This window comes from Euleptes europaea, chromosome 9 (genome assembly GCF_029931775.1).
Source record: "Euleptes europaea isolate rEulEur1 chromosome 9, rEulEur1.hap1, whole genome shotgun sequence".
In the NCBI taxonomy this organism is placed as follows: domain Eukaryota; kingdom Metazoa; phylum Chordata; class Lepidosauria; order Squamata; family Sphaerodactylidae; genus Euleptes; species Euleptes europaea.
The window spans coordinates 3,432,234-3,450,906 of NC_079320.1; the positions used below are offsets into that span (position 1 = coordinate 3,432,234).

General features: G+C 47.9%; 1 protein-coding gene across 1 annotated transcript in view; it reads left to right on the forward strand.

Annotated features, from left to right (window-relative positions):
* The first annotated feature begins 466 nt into the window (after nt 1–466).
* The window catches only part of CPXM1 (carboxypeptidase X, M14 family member 1), a 42,017-nt gene continuing 23,810 nt past the window's right edge, over nt 467–18,673 (forward strand). The window contains exons 1-2 of the mRNA XM_056855764.1: nt 467–560; nt 15,769–16,035. Coding sequence (XP_056711742.1) covers nt 467–560; nt 15,769–16,035 — 361 coding nt within the window. The remainder of the gene's footprint in view (nt 561–15,768; nt 16,036–18,673) is intronic.

Consider the following 18,673-nt stretch of genomic DNA (forward strand, 5'->3'; position numbering starts at 1 on the left):
ACACACACACCTAGTGACCAGAAGATGGCCAAGATGCTCTCCCTCTCATCATCTGCCTAAGGTCACAGAATCAGCATTGCTGACAGATGGCCATCTAACCTCTTCTTAAAAACCTCCAGGGAAGGAGAGCTCACCACCTCCCGAGGAAGCCTGTTCCACTGAGGAACTGCTCTGTTAGAAAATTCTTCCTAATGTCTAGATGGAAACTCTTTTGATTTAATTTCAACCCGTTGGTTCTGGTCCGACCTTCTTGGGCGACAGAAAACAACTCGGCACCCTCCTCTATATGACAGCCCTTCAAGTACTTGAACATGGTTATCATATTCCCTCTCAGTCTTCTCCTCTTCAGGCTAAACATACCCAGCTCCTTCAACCTTTCCTCATAGGACTTGGTCTCCAGACCCCTCACCATCTTTGTTGCCGTCCTCTGGACACCTGTTGGAGAAACTGATTTTTTGCACCAAAGATGGACCCAATCAGGCCAATCCTGCCCACCAGCAGCAAAGTACCATTTTGCCACAGTAGGATTCGCACCCAGGTTTGCAATTGCAAGGGGGAAGGTAAGTTGAGAACCAAGCAGCCGTGCCTATGGTCAGATCAATTATTGCAGTGAAGGTACCCACTCAAGTTGTTGCGTTGGCATTCATGGGCATTCCACAGTGATCTCTGGTTTTGCAAAACTCCAAACTTTCCTGTTTTTCCTACCTGCCTTCCTTTGTTTAGGTTTATGTTTCTAAGCCAATTCTCCATCCTCTTTTTTCGTTTTGTTTTGTTTTTGTCACAGCTGACTTTTGGCAACCCTGTAGAGTTTTCAAGGCAAGAGACTTTCGGAGGTGGTTTGCCATTGCCTGCCTCTGCGACACAACCTTGATGATACTTGGAGGTCTCCCATCCAAATACTAGCCAGGGTCGGGGCTAAGAGTGCGTGACTGGCCCAAGGTCACCATGCAAGCTTCCATGGAGCAAGTGGGAATTTGAACCTGGGTTTCCCAGTTTCTAGTCCGACACTTTAACCACTACACCATTCTGGCTCTCCATCCTCTAGGCAGTCTAAAAGGGGGGCAGCTCTCTGGCCAAGCCACCCAAGCAACCGCATAGTGTGACACAGTGAGGAGGGTGCCCAATGCTTCCCAGGATCTTGGCTCAGCACCAACCATCAGAGATACAGCAGGTACCAGCCATCAGAGATAGAGATGGTGACTGGCTTTCTCTCCTGAGTTCATGTTGCCACAGGCTTGGATCTGGACACCAGAAGCATGGATCCACAAGAAGCTGTGTGTACTTTTCTTGGAGTGACAAAACCCCTTGACCCTGTAAACAACAACTGCAAAAAAAAAAGAGTTTAAATGCTACAGTAACAGGCAGACGCAATACTATGGGAAAGCAGATATGTTAAAAATGCAATTACAAGACAATCCAAAACAGGGAGAAGGAATGCTCAACCAGCCCCCAAAGCTCTTCAAAACAGAAGCCCCCAAATTTCAACCTAGCAAGCCGGGTCCTCATTTGACCGACCTTGGAAGGATGGAAGGCTGAGTCAACCTTGAGCCGGCTACCTGAAACCGACTTCCATTGGGATCGAACTCAGGTCGTGAGCAGAGCTTTTGACTGCAGTACTGCAGCATAACACTCTGCGCCACGGGGCTCTTAAACAAATATAATAGATACAACGGCAAAGAAAATGATAAGATAAATAAGATAAAGTAAGCAAAACAGACAAAACCCCTTCTCTGATCAATAACAAAGTATACTAGTCTCCTGTGACAGACTCTCTTGCCGAAACCATCCAGAAAAAAACCCAGCTAGTCAGAGAAAACTCCTTCACAGCACACTTGTTATCTTCCTACACAAAAGTTCTCTTTCCCCCAAAGGAAAATCTAAAAGCCAGAGAAAGAAATTGAAACAAAAAAATAAAAGCAAGAGCACACCCACATTCCCAGCCCGATCAAACAGAACCAGAAAAATTGGTCCTTCAAATATGTGGTTCCCAGGTCATGAAGGGCTTTAAAGGTCATGACTGGCACCTTGAAATGTGCTCAGAAACATACTGGCAGCCAGTGTAGCGAGGGGCAGGGGTGGGGGTAGGGTTGCCAACTCCAGGTTGGGAAATTCCTGGAGGTTTGGGGGTAGAGCCTGGGGATGACAGGGACTTCCCCAGGTTAAGGGGAGACATCATAGAGGTCTATAAAATTATGCATCGTATGGAGAGAGCAGACGGGAAAGCTTTTCTTCCTCTCTCATAATAACAGAAAGCGGGGACATCTGCTGAAGCTGGAGGGTGAGAGATTCAAAAAAGACAAAAGGAAGTATTTCTTCACATAATGCATAATTAAATTGTGGAACTCCCTGCCCCAAAATGTGGTGATGGCTGCCAACTTGGAAGGCTGTAAGCGGGGAGTGGACACATTCATGGAGGAGAGGGCTATCCGTGACTACTAGTCAAAAGGGATACTAATCATGCTGCGTACTTATTCTCTCCAGTATCCAAGGAGCATGCCTATTCTCTTAGGTGCTGTGGGACACAGGCAGGGTAATGCTGCTGCAGTCGTCTTGCTTGTGGGCTTCCTAGAGGCACCTGGTTGGCCACTGTGTGAACAGAAAACTTCTTCTGATCCAGCAGGGCTTTTCTTATGACCTCAGTGGAGTACAATGCAACAGAGGCCAGCCTCCAAAACAGCCATTTTCTCCAGGGGAACTGATAACTGTAGTCTGGAGATGAGCTGTAATTCCACGGGATGCCCGGGTGACAGTCCCACCTCGAGGCTGGCGTCTCTAAATGTAGCTGTTTCAAAATGGAGAACATTATATTTCTGGTGGCTAACCTCTGACAGTAGTCAGGCTGCCGCTTTCTGGACCAGTTGTAGTTTCTGGATTGTCTTCAAGGGCAGCCCCATGTAGAATGGAGCCAGTGTGGTATAGTGGTTAAGAGTGCTGGTTTGGAGTGGTGGACTCTAATCTGGAGAACTGGGTTTGATTCCCCACTCCTCCATATGAGCGGTGGATGCTAGTCTGGTGAACCGGGTTGGTTTCCCCACTCCTACACATGAAGCCAGCTGGGTGACCTTGGACTAATTGCAGTTCTCTTAGAGCTCTCTCAGCCCCACCTACCTCACGGGGTGCCTGTTGTGGGGAGGGGGAGGGAAGATGATTGTAAGCCGGTTTGATTCTTCCTTAAGTGGTAAAGTAAGTCGGCATATTAAAAACCGACTCTTCTCCTTCTTATTATTATTGGCAACCTCAAGAGACTCCAATACATCCCAGTTCTTTGACCTGGCCCAGTTGAAAGTGCCCTCTTTACCTTCTTGAAGTCTGCCAGTCTTGATACAGCTAGAGCAGCAAGAATTCCCGCCCTCCCTTGGGCCTCTGAGTAGAAGAGTCCCAGAGGACAGCTCGCTTAGGCAGGAGGCCTGTGGTCACTGGGCCTGCGGCCAACATGTTTGCTTTGGAGGGTATCCCGTGGTCTTGGACACCTCTGTGAAACATCTGTGGTCTTGCCATGGCTGAGATGCCGGCAGTCTCCAAAGGGCACTCCGAGAAGTTTCCTAATCCTCAAACAAGAGTCCACGGGCAAGCCACAAAGTGTTGGCCATAAAAGGTAAAGACTGGCATCAACAAGTGGTTAGAAATGTGAGGACACATCTTGGCAACTCCAAGTTTATGGTTGCCCCATTCTTTTCTGGCAGAGCATCTCCCCTAATAACATTTGCAGGACAGGCAGAAATTCATCAGGGGGATCTTTTCCCAGCACAGTTGTGCAGGAAGCTGCACCTGTTGAATTTCTGCCCATCTCACAGTCAAGAAAGGCAGAGGGGGGCCGTGCTAGAAAAAGACAGCGCTCTTATCAAACAGACTGCAGCCCAGAAAATTAGTCTGAAGGAAGAGTTAATTTGGAGAGGCAATCGTGTGCGCTTGGGAGTCTAATCTGCTTAACCCAGGCCTCGGGGACAAGAATTTCCAGCACAAGAATCTGGCTGATGTTGCTGGAGGTGGAAATAAGCCTCATGGGAAACCGCATCTGGTTCCTATTAGGGACTGGAACGGACACAGAACAGCACTTAAACACTGGGCCGGCTCGATGGGAAAGCATCCTGAAAAGTATTGCCCACAGTTTTCAAGGTATCCCTCCACTCCTGAAAAGGGACCCCTTTTTCTTTTTAATTATTTTATTTCAACAGCAAAAATGAACAAACTCTCCATTCAACAGCTGAGTTAATCGGTAGCGCCGCCTGCTGACAGTCATAGAAATAGCCACACTAGATTTGGAGCTTAGTTGTCAACCCCAATACACTTTGAACGGAGGCCATGAAAAGCATTGGGTGGTAGACATATTAATCACACTTGGGAAAGCATGCAGGTTCCTAGAAGGGAAAGATGGAGAAGAAGAGGAGGAAAAGGAAGAAGAATTGGTTTTTATATGCCGACTTTCTCTACCACTTAAGGATGAATCAAACTAGCTTACAGTCACCTTCCCTTCCCCTCCAGACCACACACACCCTGTGAGGTAGGTGGGACTGAGGGAGCTCTAAGAGAGCTGTGACTAGCCCAAGGTCACCCAGCTAGCTTCATGTGTAGGAGTGGGAAAACAAATCCAGTTCATCAGATTAGCTTCTGCTGTTCATGTGAAGGAGTGGGAAATCAAACCCAGTTCTCTAGATCAGAGTCCACTGCTCCAAACCACCTCTCTTAACCACTACACTACGCAGGAGGTAAGAGAGAGCCAGTATGAGATTCCCTTTACTATAAGTGAATGGAAGACCTAGGATCATAAGAAAAGCCCAGCCAGGGTAGCATCTAGACCAGCCTCTTCTATCTAGCTTTGGCCAACCAGCTGCCTCCAAAAAGACCAAAAAGAGGGCCCGATGGCCGACCGATGTATGTTATCATCTGGTATTCAGAGGGCGATTGCATCTGAGTTTGGAGGTCCTATATTGCTCTCATGATGAAAAGCTTTCAACAGCCAACAATACCCCTTTTGAAAGCCATCTAAGTCAATGGCCATCATCATCCTCTCGGGCAGTAGCAGCCAAGTGTGGGAGTTCAGGCAGCTCTGAACTCCAAGACCTTTCCTGGCCAGTCACAGCCGGTTCAGATCCCGTAAAGTTTATGAGCTGAGGATTCTTTTACTCTGACGACGAATTTGCTGTGCCATTTTTCAAGCCCTCAGTTCGGAGAGATCCTTTCAGAGCTCTTCACGGCTCACTTTGGCTTTGAGTTAAATAACTGGGTGCCATCCACAAACATGGCTCTGTATGATCCTATGAAGATCCTCATGTCAAGGCAGACATGGTTCATTAGGCTCGATTTCTTCTTTGTCCCAGAGTGAGAGATATGAACACACATGAAGCTGCCTTATACTGAATCGGGCCAGTCCATCAGGGTCAGTATTGTCTACTCAGGATGGTGGCAACTCTCCAGGGTCTCGGACAGAGGTCCTTCACTTACTGCCTGGTCCTTTTTAACTGGAGATGTCAGGGATTGAACCTGGGACCTTTTGCATGTAAAGCAGGGACTGAACCTGAGACCTTTTGCGTGTAAAGCAAATGCTGTTCCTTTGAGCCATAGCCCCTCTCATATATGAACACATGTTCTTCCCTTATTCTGAATCAGACCCTTGGTCCATCAAGGTTAATCTTGTCTACTCTGACTAGCAGCAGCTCTCCAGGGTCTTTGGCAGAGGTCTTTCACATCAACTACTATCCAGTCCTTTTTAACTGCAAATGCTGGGGATTGATCCTAGGATCGTCCGCATGCAAAGCAGAGGCTCTTCCTCTGAGCCAGGACCCCTCTTTAAACTCCACACCACTTAAGAGGAAGTCAAATAGCATTGGTCCCCAATAGCTCCTTGGGACCCCACTGCTTGTATCTCCCCATTATGAAAACTGTCCTTTCATTCATACCTCCTTCTTTCTGTTCTTGAAAGGGTTGGTGGTGGAATGTGCCGTCAAGTCACAGCTGCCTTATGGAGACCCCATAGTGTTTTCAAGGCAAGAGACATTCAGAGGTGATTTGCCATTGCCTGCCTCTATGTGGGCTGAGAGAGTTCTCAGAGAACCTTGACTAGCCCAAAGTCACCCAGCAGGCTTCATGTGAAGGAGCAGGGAATCAATCTCGGTTCTCCAGATTAGATTCCACTGCTCTTAACCACTACACCACGCTGGCTCTTGTTGAAAAGGTTACCCAAACCATATATAAGTAGACCCACTGTCTTATCCTACAACTGCTAAGATTACTTGAAAATCTTTGGTGATGACCTTAACCCAAAGCTTTTCAGATGTCCAGATGCAGAATGTCGACTGGATCATCCTTATCTACATACTCATACACACTTGCGAAGAGCTCCAAAATGTTGGGGAGGCGGGACTTCCTCATGCGAGAAGCCTTGCCGATCCTTCTTCCATATGGTTGGTTGTTCAATATACGCTGAATAGTTCTAGCTCCAGTTATGCTTTCTACCTGGGACAGAAGGCAGGCTGCCCGGTTGGTGTTTTCCTGGATCCTCTTTCAAAAACCATTGCTGCATTGGCACTCTTCCATTCTGCCAGCAGGGAGGCTGGCTTTTCGCAGCGCTGCAGAGTTTGGTGAAAAGTTCAGCAGTTTTGCATTGTCCCTGGACGCTGCCTCCTGTCCCAGCTCCAGATGTTTGCAGCTCCGTCTTCCTTCCAGATGGACCGCCAGAGGCTGAGCTGACTCACAGTCAGTGGCTTAAGAGCATAACAAGAGCCCTGCTGGATCAGATCAGCGGTCCATCTCAGCCGTCAATCGGTTATTATGGAAGGCCGCCAACAGGGCACAGAGGCCAAGGCTTTCCCCTGATGCTGCCTCCTGGCACTGGTATTCAAAGGTATACTGCCTCTGAATGTGGAGGTTCCCTTTGGTCTCCATGGCTAGTAGCCTCTGATAGACCTACCCTCCATGAATCTGTCGAATCCCCTTTTAAAGCTGTCATCTTGAAGAGATGCCCATGTATTCAGAACCTCTTCAGATGCAGCATTAGGACCCCTTGTTGAGATCACCAGGGTCTCCATGTGAATTTCAGGCCCCCTCACTCTGCCCCGAAATATTAGCTGCACAAAAAAGTCCAGAGGTTTTTGCTTCGATGGAGTTTGGTGTGGAAATCTGTGGCGATATGAAACAATGTTGTTTTTAAGACACAAGAGTTGTCCAGCTCATAAGCCAGCCATGCCAGATAAAGGGGGGTGTTTGTGTGTGTGCGTGTAAATTTAAAACATTTAATGCCGCCTTTAAAAACATTTAAACACCTGAAAAATTAAAAGCAATTAAAATTATAAAATAATTCAATGAAAACACATAAGCAAACAATACCAGAACCAGGGAGGAGGGCCAATAATGGTTATTGGAGGTATGCCAAACAAAACAAAGTCTTCACCTGCTAGTGGAAGAAACTGCTAGAGTGAGGCAGATGAATTTCCCTGGGGAGGGAGTTCCAAACTTTTGGTGCTAGGACCAAGAAGGCCCTATCTTAGGTTGCCACCCGTCTAGCTTCAGATGGAGGAGGCATCTGAAGCAGGTCCTCCAAAGATGACTGGGGTGGATAACTTAAGGAGGCGGTCCTTACGTTGATCCAAGGTCATACAGGGCTTTAAAGGTCAATACCAGCACCTTAAATTGAGCTTCAGCCCATGTAAGTTTCTGGTTCAATGCTGTGGCTCAGTGGAAGAGCATCTGCTTGGCATGCAGAAAGTCCCAGGTTCAATTCCTGACATCTCCAGTTAAAAGGATCAGGTTGTAGGTGGTGTGAAATACCTTTGCCTGAGAACCTGGAGAACAGCTGCCAGTCTGAGTAGGCAATACTGCCCTTGATGGATCAAAGGTCTGATTCACTATAAGGCAGCTTCATGTGTACCACATTCCTTTTTTGCCTTTGCTGCAACAGATGTATGGGGCTGCCCCACTAGGGTTTGTTTCCTGGAAGAACTGTCAGCCTCCTAGGCAGAAGAATTTGCTCTATATTATCACATCCATGGAAAAACCTCTTAAATGCAAAGGGTAACATACGAACCAAGCAGCTGGCAGCTTATGGGGTGTTTAGAAAATGAGGTCATTTTAGGTCTGTCTCTGCTCCAGGAACAGTTCAGGGTTATTGGACTGCCTTTCTCTTATTAACGGTGTCCTTGGAGCTGCGGTTCGTCTATTTAAAGCCATCGAGCCAGTTTGAGAAGGCTGAAAAATCAAACTTGCGAGAAAGGAAACTCATGCAGGCAAAGTTTGGAAGTTTCAAGATGCAGGAAGGAGAGGCAGGAAAGAAACCCAAAATTCTGAGTTGCATAAGGGAGAAGAAAAGAGGTTTGTTTTGCATTTCAAAAGAAGGACAAGGAAACCAGAAAAGCCTTGCAGCAAATGAATTCCAGATGCCCTTCTTTGTTATGGGACACTTTCTGCTTGACCCTTTCATTGCCAGATATCGGCCTAATAGGCAGATACAGCAGGCCTTCCATTACAACTGCCAGGTAGTAGCAGGAGATCTCCTGCTAATTCAACTGATCCCCTGGCAACCCTACCTTTACCCCACAATCTGTTTTCGTTCTCTGTAGCAGAGAGCTTCAGTCCCCCACCCATTTAAGCCAGTGGTTCCCAACCTTTTTTTGACCAGGGACCACTAGGACTTTTTTGTTCGGTGCAGGGACCCCAAGGTTCAAAATAAAAATTCAGAGAATTTGAAAATAAACTTTAATCATAACTGTTAGCTAAACATTAAACTTCGAATAATATTTGAATATATATTTTTATAATAGAGAACTTTTAATTGAAAATATTAATTTATTATGGGTTTATAACTTTGTTTCGCGGACCTTAATTTAGTTCTCGCGGACCCCTGGGGGTCCATGGACCCCCGGTTGGGAACCAGTGATTTAAGCAATGACTCCTCCAAAGCCCATAAATAAAGTTGCCAGGTCCCTCTTTTCCACCGAGGGGAGGTTTTTGGGGCGGAGCCTGAGGAGGGCAGGGTTTGGGTTAGAGAGGGACTTCAATGCCATAGAGTCCAATTTCTAAAACGGCCATTTTCTCCAGGGGAACTGATCTCTATTGGCTGGAGATCAGTTGAATTAGCAGGAGATCTCCAGCTAGTTACCTGGAGGTTGGCAACCCTGTCCATAAATCTGATTACTCAACTCTGCCAGTTTTTGAACATCCCACAAGAAGCTCTTTTAGGGGTTTTATTTTTATTTATTTTTATTTTGTTTTAGACTTATACCCTGTCCCTCCCCTGGTTTGCTGGGCTCAGCGCGGCTCAGAAGAGTTCAATAAACAATCGATCAACAATGATAAAAACATACAACATCTTGAAAACACAAGACAGTAAGATCATCCTAACAGCCATCAAAATAAAACATCGTCAGTTAGCACCCGGCCACCTACCTCCCAGACTGGTGTCAAAACCAGGCAGCCCTGCTGATAAGGTGGGAAATTGGCCTCAGCCATCCTCGGCTGAATGCCTCTGGCAGAACACCTGGCAGTAGGGTTGCCAACCTCCAGGTACTAGCTGGAAATCTCCTGCTATTACAACTGACCTCCAGCTGAAAGAGATCAGTTCCCCTGGAGAAAATGTCCGCTTTGGCAATTGGACTGTATGGCATTGAAGTCCTTCCCCTCCCCAAACCCCACCATCCTCAGGCTCCACCCCAAAAAAACCTCCCGCCGGTGGCAACCCTACCTGGCAGAGATTTCCACCAAGCAGGGACCACTCGTGTCCTCGTTACTTAGCTGTAAGTAGGGATGCCAGCCTCCAGGTGGGACCTGGGGATCCCCCGGAATTACAGCTCATCTCCAGACTACAGAGATCAGTCCCCCTGGAGGAAACGGATGCTTTGGAGGGTGGCCTTGATGGCATTGTGCCCTACTGAGGTCCCCGTTCTCCCCAGGCTTCATTTCCAAATCTCCAGAGGTTTCTCAACCTAGGGTTATGCCGGGGGGAACCTGGCCACCCTAGCTGCTCCAGATTAGGGCCCAAGCCATTAGATGGTATAAAACAATGCATGACAGTGTGAGATCTCTAATAACCGTCACAAGGTTGAATTTCCTTTGGAGAACCCTGGAGTTCATAGGCAAACACAAGTGACTGAGGCAGTCTTTATAATAATAAGACACACTCCTAAAAAGCAGAAGATCTGCTGCCCCACATAAAATCCATGGGTGGGGGGGGGCAGAGATTAGGGCTTCCATTTATGAGTGAATCAGTCACATTTTCCAAGATTGATTAATAATCCCTCTCAGTCTATGTGGTCAGGATCCACATGCCCATGCAAAAGATTTCTGCACACAAACAGGATGTGGTTGCGTTTGTCCTCCAACCACAGCCCTGCACATCTCACTGTGGCTGCTCGAGTTTGCCCCTTCTTTTGGGGGGCTTACTGGGATATGTGGGGGTTCAATCCAGGAGGGGAAGACTAGGAAGCCCCCTTTCGTGAGTGGGACTCCAGCTTTTGGGTCAAAGAGGTGAACTTGGCCGACTTACTCACAAGTTGGGGCCATCCATGAGGATCAGATGTGCTGTATTGTCTCGTCAAGGAAGGTGGTGATGGAAACTGGAATTGAAACAGAATGTTTTGAAAGGGGTTTTGGAAGAGAAGCTTGTGACATTTTGGTTCTTTGCCTGCTCCTTTCACTTCCCTCCGATCTGATGGAATCTGAGTTAGGCCAGAATCACAGTGCCTGGAATGCCGGACTTGCAGAGAGAGCAAGAAGGGTCAATCTTTGATAGCCAAGAGGGAGGGTCCCGAAGGCTTCTGGGCCCAGGCTCTTCCCTGGGATTAATGACATGGAGCCAATTGCAGGAAGCAAAGCAGCTGGTCCCAGATGCCTCCAGAGCAGTCAGTCGCCCTGGAGCAGCAAAGAGAAACAGGAGCAGGGTTACCAACCTCCAGGCGGGGCCTGGAAGTCTCCTGGAATTGCAGCTCATCTCCAGAGGACAGAAATCAATCCCTTGGAGAAGACGGCTGCATTGCAGGGTGGACTTTATGGCATTATACATCACCCAGGTCCTTCCCCAAAACCAGCCCTCCCCAGGCTCCTCACCCAAATCTCCATGGATTTTCCAACCTCAGCTTGGCAACCCTGAAGGAGCCTTGTGACACCTTCCAAACTAACAAGTTTTTATTCCGGCAGAACCTGCCATGGAGTAGAACCCAGTTCATCAAGAGCCGTGCGGTTCCACGGAGATCACGGCCAGCAAATCACAACCCTGGCACCAGGGGGCAGAATCTGGGAGATGGAGGCCAGATGGAATTGGAGCGCTCTCTTTCCCCCTCTCCCATGTTCAGGCTTTGGAGGGAGGGGAGGGTGTCCTCTTTAAGTGCTGCTTTGTCTGAGAGCTATTGGGCATCTTTTCCCTGAAGGCTTTTTCTTTTCTTGAGAGTCTGTCCTTAGATGGTTCTTAGGCATTTGCACATGGGCAGCGCCATGGCTGGGTGGTGGAAGGCCCACTTCGCACTCAAAAGGTCCCTGGTTCAATCCCTGGCAAGTCCAATGAAAGACTCCCAAGGAGTTGGTGATGTAGAAGTCTCTTTTCTACCCGTGTTGGTTGTTACATGGCTGTCTGAATAGCCCAGACTAGCCTGATTTTGTCAGAGGGTCAGACCTGGTTAGCACTCAGATGGGAGACCACCAAGGAAGCCTAAGGTCACTAAGCAGAGGCAGGCAACGACAAACCACCCCTGGAGGTCTGTTGTCTTCAAAACCCTACAAGGTTGCCATAAGTTAGCTGCAATTTGATGACACTTTCCCCCAGCAGTCTATCAGTCTTAACCTGATTGACCCAGGCTACCCCAATCTCATCACATCTCAGAAGCTAAAACAGGGTTGGCCCTGGCTGATCATTGGATGGGAGACCACCGAGGAAGTTCAGGGTTGCTATGCAGAGGCAGGCAATGGCAAGCTGCCTCTGAACATCTCTTGCCTTAAAAACCCTCTGGGATTGCCACAAGTCAGCTGTAACTTAATGTTACCTTTCTAGATCCTGACCTAGATGAGCCAGGCTAGCCTGATCTTGTTAGAGCTTGGCTGTTAAGCAGGGTCAACCCTGGTTAGCACTTGGATGGGAGACCACCAAGGAAATTCAGAGTTGCTACGCAGAGGCAGGCAAGGGCAAACCACCTCTGTTCATCTCTTTCTTTGAAAAACCAGAGGGGTAGTCATGAGTCAGTTGTGACTTGATGGCACACAGTTGTTATTTTTTCTTGCTGCACTCGGCAATGAGACAGACATCTTTTATCTTTGGATGTTTGATGCTGTTTTTGTAGCTTTTTAAAATGTGTTGGGGGTGTCTACTATGTGATTTGTTTGTGTCTTATTGTTGTTTTGGAAATCTCCATGAAGAAGCTTTGGAGAGGGCAGTGTAAAAATATGTTGAGTGCATAAATAAATAAATATTAGTAAAGACTTTTTAAAAAGATGAAAAGCCTGGATAATTTGAGAATGATGAGAATGGAGAAAGGTTTTTTTTCTCACTGCCGTATCAAGTGCTAAGGAGTCTTCATGGCTGTCCTCCAGGAAAAGAGTAACCATTGTGCCCCCCAGAAAATCCAAATTCAAGAAAAGCTAAATTTTGCACCCTGAATAAAATAAACGGACCAGTTTCTCTTATTCTGCATCATAGATACTACTGTTTTACCTGTTGTCCCATATTCTGGCATTGCTAGATATACAGAAGAGCAAAGAACGATGTGGACATTAAAATCCCATCTGTCTGCAACCCTTGGAAATCTCATTTCATTTATTTATTTAATTCATTTATACCCCAGCTTCCCCCGCAAAGTGGCTTACATCTTTCTCCTCCATTTTATCCTCACAACCTTGTGAGGTAGGTAACGTTGAGAGAGTGTGACTGGACCAAAGTCACCCAGCCAGCTTCTGTGGCATGAGTGGGGATTTGAACCTGGCTCTCCCAGGTTCCTAGTTCGACACTCTAAGCACTACACCACACTGCCTCCACCCCTGGCTTATCAACAGCTATCGGTCATGATAGCTAAATGGAACCTCCATGCTTCACGGCAGTATATCCTTGAATCCTGGCTGCTGGGGGAGAAACAGCTGGAGAGGACTGTTCTCTTCCGCCCTACCTGCTGACATCTCGGAAGAGTATGGCCGATCGCTGTCAAGAACAGGATGCCTAGGAGATATCCTCTTGGTGTGATTCAGAAGGGCTCTTCTCATGTTATTATCAGGGTCCTTCCCCCTTTCACCTCCAGCCCCCTTGCTTCACAATCCACCCCACTCCCCATTCAGTGCTGCCACACACACACACCACCTCTTCCGCTCACCATCTCTGCATCTCCATCTTGGCAGTCACAACAGGGCAGGGTTTTGTCTGGAGAAGCAGGCTGTGTCCCAGCCACAAGGGCTGGAGGTCAGGCTGCCAGCCTGCAGGTGGGTCTGAGGGCTGCCAAATCCAGATTGGGATATTCCTGGAGATCTGGGGGTGGAGCCCGGGGAGGGCAGTGCTTGGGGACAGGAGGGACCTCAGCAGGGTAGAATGTCATAAAGCCCGCTCTCCAAAGCAGCCAGTTTCTCCCCAGGCAACTGACCTCTATAGTCAGAGATCAATTGTAATTCTGGGCGATCTCTTGGCCCCACGCAGAGGCTGGCAACCGGCTAGAGATCCCCGAATTACAACTGATCTGCAGACTACAGAGATCAGGACTGATTTGGATGGTGAACTATGGGTGGGGCATGCTTTAGGTTCCTTATGGGAGAGACTGTAAAGGTACCCCTGACCTCATAGAAAGTTGCCTCTATTGATGGTTCAAGAAAATAATCTGTACATCAGAACACATGATGAACACATGGACTTGCCTTCTACTGAATCAGACACTTGGTCCATCAAGGTCAGTATTGTCTACTCAGACCGGCAGCAGCTCTCCAGGGTCTCAGGCAGGGGTCTTTCACATCACCCACTTGCCTAGTCCCCTTTAACTCTAGTTGCCGGGGATTGAACCTGGGACCTTCTGCATGCCAAACAGATGCTCTACCTAAATAATATTGTCGAAGGCTTTCACGGTCAGAGTTCATTGGTTCTTGTAGATTATCCGGGCTGTGTAGGTTATCCGGGCTGTGTAACCATGGTCTTGGAATTTTCTTTCCTGACGTTTCGCCAGCAACTGTGGCAGGCATCTTCAGAGGAGTAACACTGAAGGACAGTGTCTCTCCCGCTCTACCGCTGATCCACGGCCCCTCCCCAAACAGATCTTTGGTCCATCAAGGTCAGTATTGTCTACTCACACTGGCAGCTGCAAGTCTCAAGGATCTCAGGTATAGGTCTTTCATACCACCTGGTCCTTTTAACTAGATATGCTGGAGATTAAACATGGGACTTTCCACATACCAAGCAGAGGCTCTACCAAATTGTGACTTTGCATGGTGCTTTACCTGGGAGGTTCTGGAGAGTTTCCGAGGTGCCTCTGATCCCTGTTGGGAAAGGGTCCATCCTGTTCCAGAAGAGCCCTCCTGACGTTCTTCCACTCATGTGCCCCACCTCTGAGCTCTGTCCCCTCTTGGGATCATGCCTGTTCTTCAAGAGCTAGTGCAGCGTAGTAGTAACAGTGTTGATGATGGTCTGGGAGACCCAGGTTCGAATCCCTACTCCCTGGAACTTGCCGAGGGACTTCAGGGCAATCACACACTCTCAGCTTAAGGTACCTCACAGGGCCGTTGTGAGGATCAAATGAGGACAGAAGAGCCATGCGTGCTACTCTGAGGTGCTTGGAAGGACCAAGGGCTAACAATGTGATTTAATTAATAGGGGAATTAGAGCAGAATAAAGCCAGCACAATAATATAGGTTTATATTGTTGAAGGCTTTCACGGTCAGAGTTCATTGGTTCTTGTAGGTTATCCAGGCTGCATCCAGGCTTGGATAACCTACAAGAACCAATATAGGTTTGTGTTTGTTTACATAGAAACATAGAGCTGGAAGGGACCTCAAGGCTCATCTAGTCCAACCTCCTACCCAACGCAGGAAGTTCACAACTGCCTAACCACCCCACTTTCCCAGCGACCGCTGCTCTATGCCCAGAAGAAGGCAAAAAACCTCCAGAATCCCTGGCCAGTTTGAGAAAAATTGCTTCCTGACCCCAAAGTTGTGATCAGCATTTCCTTGGGCATATAAGAAAGGGCCACAGGAGCCAAGCAGGGACTCATCCCTTCCTGCCCTCCCTCTCATGGTCCGCCTAAGTTCACAGAATCATGTGAATTTACGTGTCATGTGTTTTAATTTAATTATTTTATATGTTTAACTGTATTTTTTAATTGCTCAAATGTTACAATGTCTTTTATTTTCACCGCCTTGTGGACCCTGATTGGGAGGAAAGGCAGCATAGCAATGTTTTCAATTAAGTTAAATTAATATAATGTAACCTTGTAATAAATCTAAAGAGAAAGGCTAGTCTGGAAGAGGAAAACTGCTTGGAGCGGGCCTAAACAGACAAAGAAAGCAGCAAAGCCCAACCTGGACTGCAAGCAATGTGCCAAGATAAAGCACACACAAAAATGAGTCCAAGTTTTGGATGGGTCACAGCTATTCCTGGGAATGCGGTACATGTATGGGAATGGCAGGGCAGGCAAGGGAGAGGGGAGGGATTATTATAAAGGGAGAGGGGGCAGCATCCTACAGTGCAGAGAGAAGGAGAGACGCAGGCAGAGGCTGAGCCGGATTTGCAGAGCTCTCCCACTCCTCTTGCAGCCGGGGTCCAGCTTGGTGCCCTCCCTTCCACAATGCTGGGTCTCTGGGTGGTTCTCCTCTTCCTCTCCCACACAGCCCGGGGCCCCTCTGTGGAAGGGGCACCTCGCCAGGTCACCCCCAGCCCTGTGCAGAAGAAGCCCGGCACCACGGCCAGCCAGAGGACTGTTCTGCCCACCCCAGCATCTCCCACCCCGCTCACCTCCAGGAGGAGCCAGGTAAGAGCGACGGCCAGCCCCAAGGCGACCTCACCTGCAAGTGTCAAGACCACTTTCCCGTACCAGAGAGAGGATCTGGAAGAGCCACTTTCCAAGAAGGAACAGCTCTCCGGACCTGAAAAGAAAGGTACCCACCTTGGCATGAAGGAGAAGATGCTGGGATTTTCCTTGCGGGGAGGGGAGCTTCACCCATCGTCTGTTTCCCATGTTGCGCTTAAGGGGCCTTTGAGGAGAAAGTTTGTTGGAAGTTTGCTAGGGAGAGTCCATGGGTCAGTGGCTGAGCCTCTGCTTTGCATGCAGGAGGTCCCAGGTTCAATCCCCAGCATCTCCAGTTAGAAGGACCAGGCAGGAGGTGATGGGAAAGACCTCAGCCCAAGACCCTGAAGAGTTACTGCCAGTCTGAGTAGACAGTACTGACCTTGATGGACCGATGATTTGATTCAGTATAAGGCAGCTTCATGCATGTTCGTTGTGTCCTGAATAAGACAACCCGAAAGAATCCCTGCACGTGCATGGCAGAGTATCACAAAGGCTTTTAATGTTTTAAATCTAGTAAAGTGTAATCTGGGGTGTTCTGGACTGTACAGCTTCCTCTTCAAAGATTTATAGGAACACACCTAATTTCCCCACCCCAATAAAACACAAACCCAGTTAAAATTCAGCTTCCTCCACAAAGTCCTGCCTATTATTGATCATCTATCATACTTTTATCCTGCCGTTCGTTCCTCTAAGGAGCCCAGGTCTGCCAAACCTGGGGGGGGGGGGTAAAATGTCCCATGGGAATAGCTGCCAGTGTCTGGTGGGGTCCTGGATACAAGTGTGGTTTCCCCAACCTGACGAAAGATACAGAAGGTGGTGTGGCCATTCACACATTACATGTTATGCACTCAAGTGTTAATTTCCATGTTGGAAATCAGAACATGTAAAGTGGTTTGGCGCATGCATGCGCACAGGTATGTGTGTGTGTGATTGTGTTCAGGGGTTTCCAGAGTTGCCAGGGTGTTCCTTTTTTGTGATGGATTATGTGTTCAGGGGTTTTGTGATTGTTCTGAGAAACGTCTCTGCTCTGTTGCACCCCCAATGAAGCCCATTTGGGTTCTGTGTTACACACTGTGTACTAGCACTGAAGCCCTGGGAGTTACCTGTGTTGTGTGTTGTGTGCTTCTGGAGCGTGTGCACTGCCTTTCCCGTGCTGTGATCTTTCCACTCCTGGGCAGTGGTTTCTACACTGCGCTGTGCGGTGGTCCTGTCCAAGCCGTTGTGTTGCATGTGACTCATTTCTGCTGCATATTTGTAGGGTTGCCAGTTCTGGGTTGAGAAATTCCTAGAGATTTGGGGTTGCAGCTTTGGGAGGCAGGTATTTGGGGATGGGAGGGACCTCAGCGGGGTATAATGCCATAGAGTCCACCCTCCAAAGAAGACAGAAAAAATTTTGTGCAAAGCACCAGAGGTTACAAGGCGTTTATCTAACAACTTCTAGCTACTCCAAAGTTTTACAAAAGAGTAGTAACAACTAAGGTTCAAATAAATTGTAAAACATGCGATACAAGTAATGAGCAGACGCAAAAAGCAAAAGCGTTGATAATATAACACAGAACCACAACAGTGACAGGTCTGCTGGCTAGTATCCCGTTTCGATATCCTTCTTCGGACTGTAACCTTGAAATTCAACAACAAACGGAAGGATAACTAATACAAATATCACACAATAATTACATATAACTTGTTTACAACAGGTTCCATGGGACTTACTGTAGCTATCATCGGAAATGAAGTAACGATCCATTATGACACATAGGTCTGTAATGAATAGAATAAGATACATAACAATTAGTAAACAATTTACTCATTACTAATTGTTATTTATTTATATATTTGTATTAGTTATACTGTTTGTTGTTGAATTCCAAGGTTACAGTCCGAAGAAGAGATATTGAAACGGGATACCGGCCGGCAGACCTGTCACTGTTGTGGGTCTGTGTCATATTATCAACACTTTTGCTTTGGAGTAGCTAAAACTTTGGAGTAGCAACAAGTTATTAGATAAAAACCATGTAACCTCTGGTGCTTTTCACATTTATTTTTCTGTCTTCTATCAGAGGTTTCTCACCCTCCGAAGAAGCCATTTTCTCCAGGGGAATGGATTTCTGAAGTCTGGAGATCTGCTGTAATTCTAGACCTCCAGGCCCCACCTGGAAGTTGGCAACCCTGGTACATGCCCATCCTCAGCAGCTCTTGTTTTGTCTGGGGCTGATCTCAGGCTGTGTGCTTTGCAGTCCTGCCCTGTTGGAGTGGGGGCTGCAGGCCAGACCTGGCTGTACTTTGCTTGTACAGCTAGTGTTTGACCATCAAGCATCACATGCGCTGCTATGCCCAGTTTATAGCACTGGCGCATTGTTTCCGCACTCACAAACTCAGCACCACCCTGCACCACCAGCCCAGCTTTGCTACAACTCAGTGAAACAGGGATGCCCGCTCTGGGTTGGGAAATTCCTGGAGATCTTGGGAGTGGAGCCTGGGGAGAGTGGGTTGGGGAGGGACTCAGAATGAGTCCAAAATCCGAAGCACCGTTTCCTCCAAGGGAACTGATCTCTGGAGATCAGTCACAATTCTGGGGGGGGGGGGGTGGATCTCCAGGTCCTGCCTGGAGGTTGGCAACGCTACTTGCAGCAGTCTCAACAATCGCAGCTCCGGCTAGCAGCGGCGCATGCAAGCTTTCTTGGCAAGCCGCATGGGTCCACGCACACTGTCCTGAGTGGCGCTGG